We start from the raw sequence: 12,308 nt of genomic DNA on the forward strand, positions 1-12,308 counted from the left end.
CTTTAAGGACACCAATTTTCTTTGTGAATGAATAATGTATCGTAAATAAATAAATGTTCTTCCTTAAAATACAGGGTGCATAAGTTTGGACACCCCTGTGTTAAATTCCCATAGAGGCAGGCAGATTTTTTTTTTTTTTTTTTTAGGATACTATGCATCCTGATAAAGTTCCCTTGGCCTTTGGAATTAAAATAGCCCCACATCATCACATAGCCTTCACCATACCTAGAGATTGGCATGGTTTTATTTCAGTTAGCCTAATAGCTGGTTTGATTTGCATTGAGAGATGATCTTACGGAAAGTACCTCATGCCAATCTCTAGGTATGGTGAAGGCTATGTGATGATGTGGGGCTATTTTAATTCCAAAGGCCAAGGGAACTTTATCAGGATGCATAGTATCCTAAAAAAAAAAAAAAAAAAAAAAAATACTTAAAAATAAAAATCTGCCTGCCTCTATGGGAATTTAACATAGGGGTGTCCAAACTTATGCACCCTGTATTTTAAGGAAGAACATTTATTTATTTACGATACATTATTCATTCACAAAGAAAATTGGTGTCCTTAAAGGTTGGATTTTTCCTAATTTTTTAAATTAAGTCATTAAGTTCAATTTCCAAAAGATGATTTTTTATTCCTCTTTTTAGTCAACTTTAGCATGGGTGTCTAAACTTATGCATAGCACTGTAATATAAATATTACATTTGTATTGTATAGTATTAATAAATGGCCCTTTTATGTTGTAATGGTATCTTTTTATGGTTGCTTCACAAATTCTAGACATGGGGGTTAATGGCTGCTGTTTACACTGACTACAAAAATGACTTCACTGTGTGTTTCCCCAGCATCCCACATGAGTCTATTAGCTAAAGTACACATTGAGTAATGGACAGGCTGCTTCACTTAGTTTAACTCTGGTTTCTTTTGAGGCACAGCAACCTGTTTTGACAATGTAACATAGCTTTTATTGCCTATATGGTCATTTTTTTTGTAATCTGTACATGTTCTAACCTAGGTGGATGCAACCTCTCTGACCTTTTAACAAAGTATATCTAGCTTTTCCAATTAAACCAAAACCAAAACAAAACATCACTTAAAGTGATGTTTTGTTTTGGTTTTGGTTTAATTGGAAAAGCTAGATATGATGTCTGTAATGAATGAATATTTCATGTAATCGTCATCGCTGCTGTTTAAAGATAAGAAACAGCAGAAAAAGTGCATTGTCTCAGGACACAAAGCTGTATTGTTTTTCAGATGTTTAACCTCTTTCTCTCTATGCTAGATTATATCTCAGAGGCAGCCACCTGTGTCCATCCGCTGTTCAAATGCCGGACAGACTAGACACAAGGTATATCATGCATTTATCTCCCGTCGTTGCCCTCAGTCCTTCGATGACTTGAAAATCTGGTTGTTTAATGGTGTCAAGTTTAATTCACTTAATGGAGAGGTTGGGGATGTTGTCAGCACTTGTTTTAGGTTACGTAATTGTTAAGATGAGTACATCATGAGAAACATATTAGAAAGTGAACATATCACCTCAAATTTTGCACATATCACCTGGACTATAGATAAACAGTTTATGTTCTAAATTTTGAGGCCTTGCAAGCAAATAGTGTTTTATATTTTGTTCTTGTTAAATTCTGACCGTCTCATCCTGTTCCTGTCCTGACAATTTTAAATCTTTCCGCTTTATCTTGATTAAGAATGTTCTCTATGTGTTGTGAAGGCTTGCGTGAATAATGTGCCATGTGCCGGCCGAGCACTGAGGAATGCTTTCTTATCCAATGGCCAGGATAACTGGAAAGCACATATTAAACTGGCAAGAATCATCAGGTAAGTTTCATTGCAATGTTGTGTGTTTGCCAGTTATATATAAAGTAAAGCCTTAAGGCCCATTCAAACCAAGCATTATAACTATCAATTTTTAATAATCTAATTCTATAACAATATAAGAGTCCACTCCTCACCACATCTACAGGTATAGATGAAATATATTGTTGGAATCACTTTCAATACATTTTTTTTCTAGCTGTTGATGTAAAAAACATTGGCAGCCAATCAGAATCCAACCGACTTTAAAGAGCTCGAACATTTAAAGCAGCAGATGACATAACTGCATCTCGTTTATAATAAACAGAACGTTCTCATCTTTTGGTGTGGTCGATAATGTAGTTATCGTTATCTTCATAGTAACATCTATGTAAGGGACAGAGGTAAGTGTAGTATTATACGCAGTTAAAATATGTAGTAAGATAGTGGGGACCGCCTTAAATGGATTGTTCACCCAAAAATGAAAATTTTGTCATCATTTTTTTCCTACTATGGAAGTCAATGGGTGCCGTCAACTGTTTACCAACATTCTTTAAAATATCTTCTTTTGAGTTCAAGAGAAGAAAGAAACTCATACTGGTTTGAAACAACTTGAGGGTGAGTAATGACAAAATATTCATTTATGGCTGAACTATCCCTTTAAGGAATATTGCACAAATTTATAAACAAAAGGTGACTAGGGACAGCCAGTCAGTCCTTTCCGATATCACACATCCATTGTGTACTGAATTTCAAATGCTTCCCTTGGGCTGGAGATTTAAATTCCCCTTGTGTAAATCAAATAGATATAATAATTCTTTTATTCCTGCAGCCATCATGTTTTTGAATAATTTATTGTAATGTGTGTTACTGTGTGTGTTATGTTGCTGTACATGTATGCGTACTGCTGTCTACATCAATTCCCTTTCGAGGACAATAAAGTAAAGTAAAGTTAACATTCTTGGTGTACATGTATGCATACTGCTTAATATGAAGGGATTGTATCAGGGGCCCTTAATATCAGAGGCCCTTAATATGAAGGGATTGTATCAGGGGCCCTTAATATCAGAGGCCCTTAATATGAAGGGATTGTATCAGGGGTGTTTCCTCTGAGGAGGCAAGGGAGGCAATACCTTCTCAAAAAAATAAAATATTGGATGAGTAAATAATCCATACTACTAAAATAAAACAAAGCAAATATTAAGAAATTTTACATTAAAATGTGTATACAGTTGAAATCGAAATTATTCAACCCCCATTGCAAATTAGGTTTATTGGCAAAATTTACAGACTTTCAGCTGTTTGCAATAAACAAATCAAACAAAAGGTATTGAAATAGCTCAACACAACAAATGTTTCAAGCGGTTTCTGCAAATTCAACTGAAAATGCAACTTTTAATGACTTCTGCAGTCTCAAAATGATTCAACCCCTTGAAGAGAATCCCTCACAACAGCACAAATCTGCGAAACAGGTGTTGTCTCAAGCACACCTGATGCAGCTAATCAAGGGCTTCATTAGTTGCACCAGGTTTGTTTGAGCTAGAACACATGATATATCTGAACTGGCTAGGGTTTTGTTGAGTGTCATGTTTGACTGCATGCTAAGTCAAAAGAATGGTCCAAAAAGTTAAGAGAAGATATCATCGCCCTTCACAAGCAAAGAACAGGATACAAAAAGATAGCGAAGGAACTAAATGTTCCTAGATACACAGTTAGAAGCATATAGTCCATGAGCCAGGGGGGTTGATCGGTATCATCATAATAGTTCACAAGTTCAAAGTTAAAGGAACAGTGGTTACACTACCTAGACAGGGCAGAAAAAAAAGCTATCAGTGGCTGCAACCAGATTTCTGAGAAGGAAGGATCAGAAAAACCCTTGAGTGACTGCAAAAAACCTGCAGAAAGATTTGGTGGCAACAGGTTTCAGCTTGCACAGTAAGGCGTGCACTTAACACATGCCAGAACTCCAAGACATACACCACTACTGTAACTTTTCGGCCCAATGGATCAGCGGTATGTCTGGGGGAAGAAGACTGAAGCATATGCTGAAAAGAACACTCAGTTAAGCATGCTCTGGGGCTGCTTTGCATCTTCTGTCACTGGAAACCTGCAGTGTGTGGAAGGCAAGATGGATTTATTGAAGTATCAGAATATCCTAGGAGAAAACGTAATGCCATCAGTGAGGAAGCTGAAGCTTGGGCATCATTGGACCTTCCAACAGGATGATGATCCTAAGCATACCTCAAATTCCACCAAGGCTTGGTTTCAAAAGAAGTCCTGGAAGATTCTACAGTGACATCAGTCACCTGACTTGAACCCCATAGAAAGTCTCTGGTGGGATGTGGAGAAGGTGGTTGCATCACGCAAACCCAAGAATATTAGTGAACTGGAGGACGTTGCTCATGAGGAATAGGCTAAGATTCCTCAGAAACGCTGCCAGAAGCTGGTGTCTGGTTATACATCTCGTTTGCAGCAGGTCATAACAGCAAACTGATGTTCTACTTAGTACTACAGATGCTTGCCATGAATAATTTTGAGACAGCAGAAGTCATTAAAAGTTGCATTTTCAGTTGAATTTGGGGAAACCACTTGAAACATTTGTTGTGTTGAGGTATTTCAATCACTTTTGTTTGATTTGTTCATTGCAAACAGCTGAAAGTCTGTCAATTTTGCCAATAAACCTGATTTGCAATGGGGGTTGAATAATTTGGATTACTGTAAACTGTAAATCATGTAGGCGTGTGATGTTTCTTTACAAAGTGACATTGCCAACTATTGGCCTGGCAGCATCTGTGTGAACAGGGATGATATTGACAACGTTGTCGTCTGTACACGAAAAACTCCAAGGAAAAATGTTCCCGTTTTTAGTACATAATTATCGTATAAACGTACCCTTAGATATCACCACTTTGTCACATCACATTCAAACCTGAAATGACTTATAAATATGATCTGTGAGGGTTTTTTAAGGAACAAACATTTTAGCCAGTGTTTGCCGAGCTTTGATGACTGATGATCTGAAAATTAGTTGACTATTAAAGAAAACAGCATCTTATACATTTACAATTATACATTAAATTTATTATCGCGTTCTTATAGTTTGGAATAAATGTAAATATGCTAATAGCACTTGATGAGAAATATACTTTGTTTTTCAAATAAATAGAACATTAATTACATTTTAATTAGGGCTGTCAAACGATTAATCGCGATTAATCGCATCCAAAATAAAAGTTTGTGTTTACATAATTTATGTCTGTGTACGGAGTATAATTATTTTCTATATATAAATACACACACATGCATATATATATTTAAGAAAATGTGTTATTTATATATAAAATATTTATATATAATATAAATATATATACACAGTATATACATGCAAATATTTCTTAAATATATACATGCATGGGTGTGTATTTATATATAGAAAATAATTATACACCGTACACACACATGCATTATGTAAAAATAAACTTTTATTTTGGATGCGATTAATCGCGATTAATCGTTTGACAGCCCTAATTTTAATCTAAAAATACAAAATAGAATTATTGTGGTTGTATTTCTTAATATAAAACCTGAAAAATGTGTCAAATCAAAAATGTACAGAAAAAGGACAGTGAGGACTTTGCTTCCTTATTTCAGAAGAACACTGGATTGTATCACATACAGTTGGGTCCAAAAATCTGACACCACACTGAAAATCTGAAATGTAAAACTAAACTTAGTTTAAATTAAATAAACAAAAGGAATGCAAAACATATTATTGGAACAGTATGAAATAAAATAAGATTTATTTCAGATTCTGCACTGTTTTAAGTCACTCATTAAATTTGATGTACAGTGTATCATGAATTCAATTTGTAACATAAGATTGAGATACTGGTTGGAATTTACCAGTTTATTTACCAAGTCACATTAACAATAATTTTACATCCTTATCAATCCTTCTCCGATTTAAAATGAGCAAAAAAGGTGCAACTAGTTTATAAATTGTCTTTTTTTTTTCAAACAATCAGCAAAATATCAGCCAATGATATTGTTTAATGAAAGCATAAACATTTAATGGTTTGTTTTGGTTAATAAAATCATGCCTGTCATTTCCTGTAACACTTTCTTCTTTTTCATGTTCTCATCTGGCATATTCTCAGGAGGACATGTACAGGTCAAGAGCTGGTGGAATGGATGATGGATCGTTGTGAGTTTATCCAGAACAGGGCAATAGCTTCCAAAATCTGGAACATTGTCCTGGACTTGGGCATTCTGCTTTCAGGTACACAGACGAGATTAAAACAGTTATTGTGAATGATCAGATTGCTCCTTCAGTATAAAGATGAGGCACATCAGACGCTGTAGAGTTTGGATGATTTATTGATTGTATTATAAGGAATTATATGGATTTTGAATCTGCAGCACAGCCCGGCTCCCTCTGAGGTGCCTGACTAGAAAATAACGTTTACACAAGCTTTGTCTAGACTGCTTTATGTCAGATGTTTAACTCTGTTGTGTCCAGTGGAGCAGAACAATGTATTTGAGGACTCCAGGTCTCTGTACCAGTTCACCTTTGAGGAATGTGAAGCCCAGAGCTGTGATTTCCGAAATCAGGTCATCTGGCCGAGTGCAGTTCATCTGCTGCTACAGCTGGTCCCATACGTGCAGCCTCGCAGTGGAACCCACAGGCGGTGAGCATACGGTTGCACATAAAAGCTTAATGATAGTGTTTTTTCTAAGGTCAAAGGTCATTAAATATCTTGTCCCTCTTGATTGTACAACTTAATTGCTTATAATTTACTATCCAGCGCTAACAGAACGTGCCTGGGCCCGTAAACAACCATTACTGATTACCTAAGCAGAACTAAACATATATAAAAGAGGCTTTTAATTACTATGGAAGTTGTGACCGTTTACCCCTTGAGTTGTTTTTCTTGGCTTGGGATCCAAAAGGTTATTGTGATGGAGGTTTTCTCTCTCAGTGGACCTCAGCTGGGGTCAGAGGGTCAGCTGATACTTTTTCAAAGCGTTAGAAGCCATGAACCAAGCCAATCAGCTAGGCGGTGAATCATAACATTACAAAACTTGTGTTACAAAAAGTTTTGTGAAAATCAGACAAAAATACAAAGGTACAAGGCTGTGTTCTTTACGGCTTTAGTGAGGGAAAGAACTACAATTCCATGAAGCACTGCAAACAACATAATCAAATAAATGTAGAATTATAAAACTACTCAATTAAAATTGATGATATCTATAGAAACAACATATTTGAGAACTTAGGGAGAGGCGGAGCTAGACGGAGCTAAAGAGCTCTTTTAAAAGCGCGGTTTGCTTGTTTCGACTCTGCTGGAATTTTCTGTTCATCATGGGTAATGAAGTTTTTCACCACAAGTTCCACTGTTAAACACGGTCATTTTAAAAGTAAGTTGAAATAATGTGGACTAACAGCTTAAACATAAGCATATACCATCGATTAACAACCTCGTAGCTCACTGTCTAGGGCTAGGGCGATCTAAAAAGGTTTCTAAGTTATCATTAAAAATCAATTTCCCTTTGGAGAAAATGAATGGAGTTTTTACCTCTGGAACCCGACTGTTGAAATCTGAGCAAAGTTTGTCTTAACAGACAGTCCATTTCCTTGTTACAATGGACTGTTATTTGGTTTATATGAATTAATACGTCATCCCTGCAGCACTCTATGATGGCACAATTTTCATTTTTGGATGAATCCCCATAAAAAATTGCAATGGGCAAATGGGGTTTGACATAATCTGCAAACCATATTTTTAAATAAAATCAATGACCTGTAATCTGGACAGGGCTTGTAGATGATTAAGGCCAAATGTGGCAGGGAAATCATTCAGTATCTTTCCATGAGCATATAATGTAGTAACGTCAGCTGCAGTTCCAGCCTTCACCAGCAGATGTCTGTGTGACAGTGCTCATCCCAGTGCAGGCCAGACAAATGATTTTGCTCCAGGCTCTGTCTCACTTTCAGATATTCAGACATACCCAACCTGTTCAGAGTGCTGCCACACTGCTTTTGACCTTTCACAGTTTAGCACTTTGGTACACAGTACGTAAGCAGGGGGGTCAATGTACGCAAATGGAAGTTGAGCTATAGGTCATGTATCTGCATCATTTCCTGTCTGCTGGGAAAGTCAGTCAGGTTCTGTCCTAGTGGCTTTGTCTAGGCAGGATGTCCATCTTTAGAGAGATCCGACCTGTTTTTGGTTCCTCTGTCTGCACCTCCATATGGCATGATTAAGCTTTCAAAATGCAATTTTTTTTTATGCATCCTTGCTGAATAAAAGTATTTATTTCTGTAAAACCATTCAAAAGTTAACTCTTTTTTTTTTAGGTTAAAAGTTATCATCAAATCAAGTCGCACCACGTAACATTTACAAATGTGAACTATCCATGCAATATTTATATTCTGTAAGAAATAATAATAAAACATTGCACAAAACTACTTGATAAGATCTTTTAATGAGGCTTTTTTTCTCCATTATGGTCTCAGAACAGTAGTTGTATAACTTTTTGACTTTGTCACCAAAAATAATTTTAATCAAGAAATCTTTTAAAACAAGCTTATCATAAAAAGTGTATTTGTCTCACTTTATGTATAAATGGCATTTTTAGTGTATTTAAATAAAAATTATATTAAAATAAAAATAAATAATGTTATTTAATTGACCCATTAACATGGTTCCATATTAAATTGAGTTTTCTGCTGTTCTGTAGCTGTAAAGAAGATGCAGAGAAATCATCTGATGCTTGTAACCCAGTTCTTCAAATGAGAGCTTTGGAGCATCTCACCTCAACGGTAAGACAATTTATTGCATTATCTCATGAGCTTTTTCCAAATCTTGCATTTAGGAAATGCCTAAACATACATCGAGCAACTATTGAACCTGTCTTTGTCTGTGTCTTCTACATTTACATTTACATTTATGCTTTGGCAGACGCTTTTATCCAAAGCGACTTGCATTGCATTTCAAGGTACACATTTACATTCTTATCAGTTCTTGCTTTCCCTTTTAACCACAATACTCAAAAGGTTTAGTACAGAGCATTTTCACGTGCACAGAAACCCTGACACCTGCGCTCTGTCTGTTTGAGAGCCAGCAGCTCTGGTGTAATGACTGAATCAGTACATTACTGTGTCCATGCGGCACGTGCTTAGCTTCCAGCTATCAAGGTAATGTTGCAGAACCTCAACTCAAGGTGGCCTGTGCAGTGCACCTGCAGTCACCTTGGCAACAGAAATATACGGCCACTTCCTGAGATTCGGAGAGGGTCGGCATTTGCATTGGACACCCTGGGGAACTGATGATGCTCACCTTTGTATTGCTGTGTTCAGCTGAACAGTTGAGATGCTCAGTTTGATGGCTTAATCAATGTACTGTAAAATACTGTATCATGTAGCTTGTGGTTGTGTTTAGGATTTAGAGCAAGACCTAATAATAAAACCAGCAAAAACATATTTTGAAGCAATGTTCACCGGATGCTTGCCAAGTTTAAGATGATGACTTGAGTACTTGCGTTTTTTTTAAATATATATATTTGCAAATGTATTTGTCACCTATGACCAATGTAATGTGCATCCCCAATTGTAATGTTTTAAATGTTTTATATAACGGCTAAACTCGTGTTTTTATCATTTGAATCCATCCATATGTCTGTCCATCCATCCATCCATCCATCCACATGTCTGTCTATCTGTCTGTCCATCCATCCATCTTTCCATCCATCCATCTATCCATATTTTTGTCCATCTGTCCATCCATATTTTTGTCCATCCATCCATCCATCCATATTTTTGTCCATCCACCCATCCATATGTCTGTCTGTCCGTCCGTCCGTCCGTCCGTCCGTCCATCCATCCATCATCCATCCATATGTTTGTCCATCTATTCATTCCTGTCTTTCTGTCTGTCTCTCCATCCATCCATCCATCCATTCATTTATGTGTGTCCATCCATCATCCATCCGTCCATCCATCTGTACGTCCGTCCGTCCATCCATCCATCCATCCATCCATCCATCCATCCATCCATCCATCCATCCATCCATCCCTATGTCTGCCTATTTGTCCATCCATCCATCCATCCATCCATCCATCCATCCATCCATCCATCCATCCATCCATCCATATGTCTGCCTATCTGTCCATCCATCCATCCATCCATCCATCCATCCATCCATCCATCCCTATGTCTGCCGATCTGTCCATCCATCCATCCATCCATCCATCCATCCATCCATCCATCCATCCATCCATCCATCCATCCATCCATCCATCCATCCATCCATCCATCCATCCATCCATCCATCCATCCATCCATCCATTTATATGTCTTTGTTTGTTTATCCATCCATCCATCCATCCATCCATCCATCCATCCATCCATCCATCCATCCATCCATCCATCCATCCATCCATCCATCCATCCATCCATCCATCCATCCATCCATCCATCCATCCATCCATCCCTATGTCTGCCTATCCGTCCATCCATCCATCCATCCATCCATCCATCCATCCATTTATATGTCTTTGTTTGTTTATCCATCCATCCATCCATCCCTATGTCTGCCCATCCATCCATCCATCCATCCATCCATCCATCCATCCATCCATCCATCCATCCATCCATCCATCCATCCATCCATCCATCCATCCATCCATCCCTATGTCTGCCGATCTGTCCATCCATCCATCCATCCATCCCTATGTCTGCCGATCTGTCCATCCATCCATCCATCCATCTATCCATCCATTTATATGTCTTTGTTTGTTTATCCATCTATCCATCCATCCATCCATCCATCCATCCCTATGTCTGCCGATCTGTCCATCCATCCATCCATCCATCCATCCATCCATCCATCCATCCATCCATCCATCCATCCATCCATCCATCCATTTATATGTCTTTGTTTGTTTATCCATCCATCCATCCATCCATCCATCCATCCATCCATCCATCCATCCATCCATCCATCCATCCATCCATCCATCCATCCATCCATCCATCCATCCATCCATCCATCCATCCATCCATCCATCCATCCATCCATCCATCCATCCATCCATCCATCCATCCATCCATCCCTATGTCTGCCTATCCGTCCATCCATCCATCCATCCATCCATCCATCCATCCATCCATTTATATGTCTTTGTTTGTTTATCCATCCATCCATCCATCCATCCATCCCTATGTCTGCCCATCCATCCATCCATCCATCCATCCATCCATCCATCCATCCATCCATCCATCCATCCATCCATCCATCCATCCATCCATCCATCCATCCATCCATCCATCCATCCATCCATCCATCCATCCATCCATCCATCCATCCATCCATCCATCCATCCATCCATCCATCCATCCATCCATCCATCCATCCATCCATCCATCCATCCATCCATCCATCCATCCCTATGTCTGCCGATCTGTCCATCCATCCATCCATCCATCCCTATGTCTGCCGATCTGTCCATCCATCCATCCATCCATCTATCCATCCATTTATATGTCTTTGTTTGTTTATCCATCTATCCATCCATCCATCCATCCATCCATCCATCCATATGTTTGTCCATCTATTCATTCCTGTCTTTCTGTCTGTCTGTCCATCGGTCCATCCATCCATCGGTCCATCCATCCATCCGTCCATCCGTCGATCAGTCAATTTATCCCTCTGTCCATCCATCCATCCCTCCAAATAAATCATGGGTATAATAGCCAACACATGAAAATGGGGGAAGACATCAATCATGTTCCCACCGTAAATGACGCCAGTGGTCATGTCCACCATTGGTCATGTACACCATTCATTTATTTAGGTTATTAGTGGAAACAGTTACTTAGCGCAGATCATTTGTTGTTGGCCTGTATGGGGTCACAGTGGCATAGATCCCAGTCCAGCTCCATTTACATTAGCCCTGAGACTGTGCACTCAGAGCAGGGGCTGCCACATCAGATGGCCCCATAGGACATGTCGATTTAATGGGCCACTAAGCACAGTTAAACCTCTCCACTGCACACCTGGTTTACTAATGCACAGAACTCCCATGGTCAGACAGCAGATGGACTTCCCCTCATAAGTGAAGTGATTTTCTTTCAGATGCTTGATGGATTGGATACATTTGTATTCATAGTGTGCCATGTGCTGTGGGATTTTAATGTAAAGTCCCTTCCTCAGTTTGCAGTCAAATCAGAAATAGATCGCTTGAAATTTGAGTCGAGTTTGTATAGATCCTCAAAGGAATAATACTACAGTTGAGAAATCAAAGGCAGTCATGCTAAAAGAATAAGTAATGCAGTCGTCCTTTATAACCCTGCCAAAAAAAAAACTTCCAAGTATGACATAAATCAAGAGAAGTACAACTTTAAAAAAAAAAAATAGAGATGAAGTTTAGTGCTGAACTTGTTGATTCATAGCTTCAAAGCTTTATGGATCTCTTCAAAGCACAGACCCACAGAATAGC

At 38.3% G+C, this 12,308-nt stretch overlaps 1 protein-coding gene across 2 annotated transcripts in view; it reads left to right on the forward strand.

The window, feature by feature from the left end:
- rapgef5b (Rap guanine nucleotide exchange factor (GEF) 5b) overlaps window positions 1-12,308 on the forward strand; it is a 59,740-nt gene that overhangs the window by 1,014 nt on the left and 46,418 nt on the right. For both annotated transcript variants that reach the window (XM_081389191.1, XM_081389192.1), the window contains exons 2-6: window positions 1,281-1,346; window positions 1,725-1,831; window positions 5,965-6,086; window positions 6,327-6,495; window positions 8,549-8,630. In XM_081389191.1, the coding sequence (XP_081245317.1) occupies window positions 1,281-1,346; window positions 1,725-1,831; window positions 5,965-6,086; window positions 6,327-6,495; window positions 8,549-8,630 (546 nt within the window). The remainder of the gene's footprint in view (window positions 1-1,280; window positions 1,347-1,724; window positions 1,832-5,964; window positions 6,087-6,326; window positions 6,496-8,548; window positions 8,631-12,308) is intronic.

This window comes from Scardinius erythrophthalmus, assembly GCF_964197995.2.
Source record: "Scardinius erythrophthalmus genome assembly, chromosome: 16".
Taxonomy (NCBI): Eukaryota; Metazoa; Chordata; class Actinopteri; order Cypriniformes; family Leuciscidae; genus Scardinius; species Scardinius erythrophthalmus.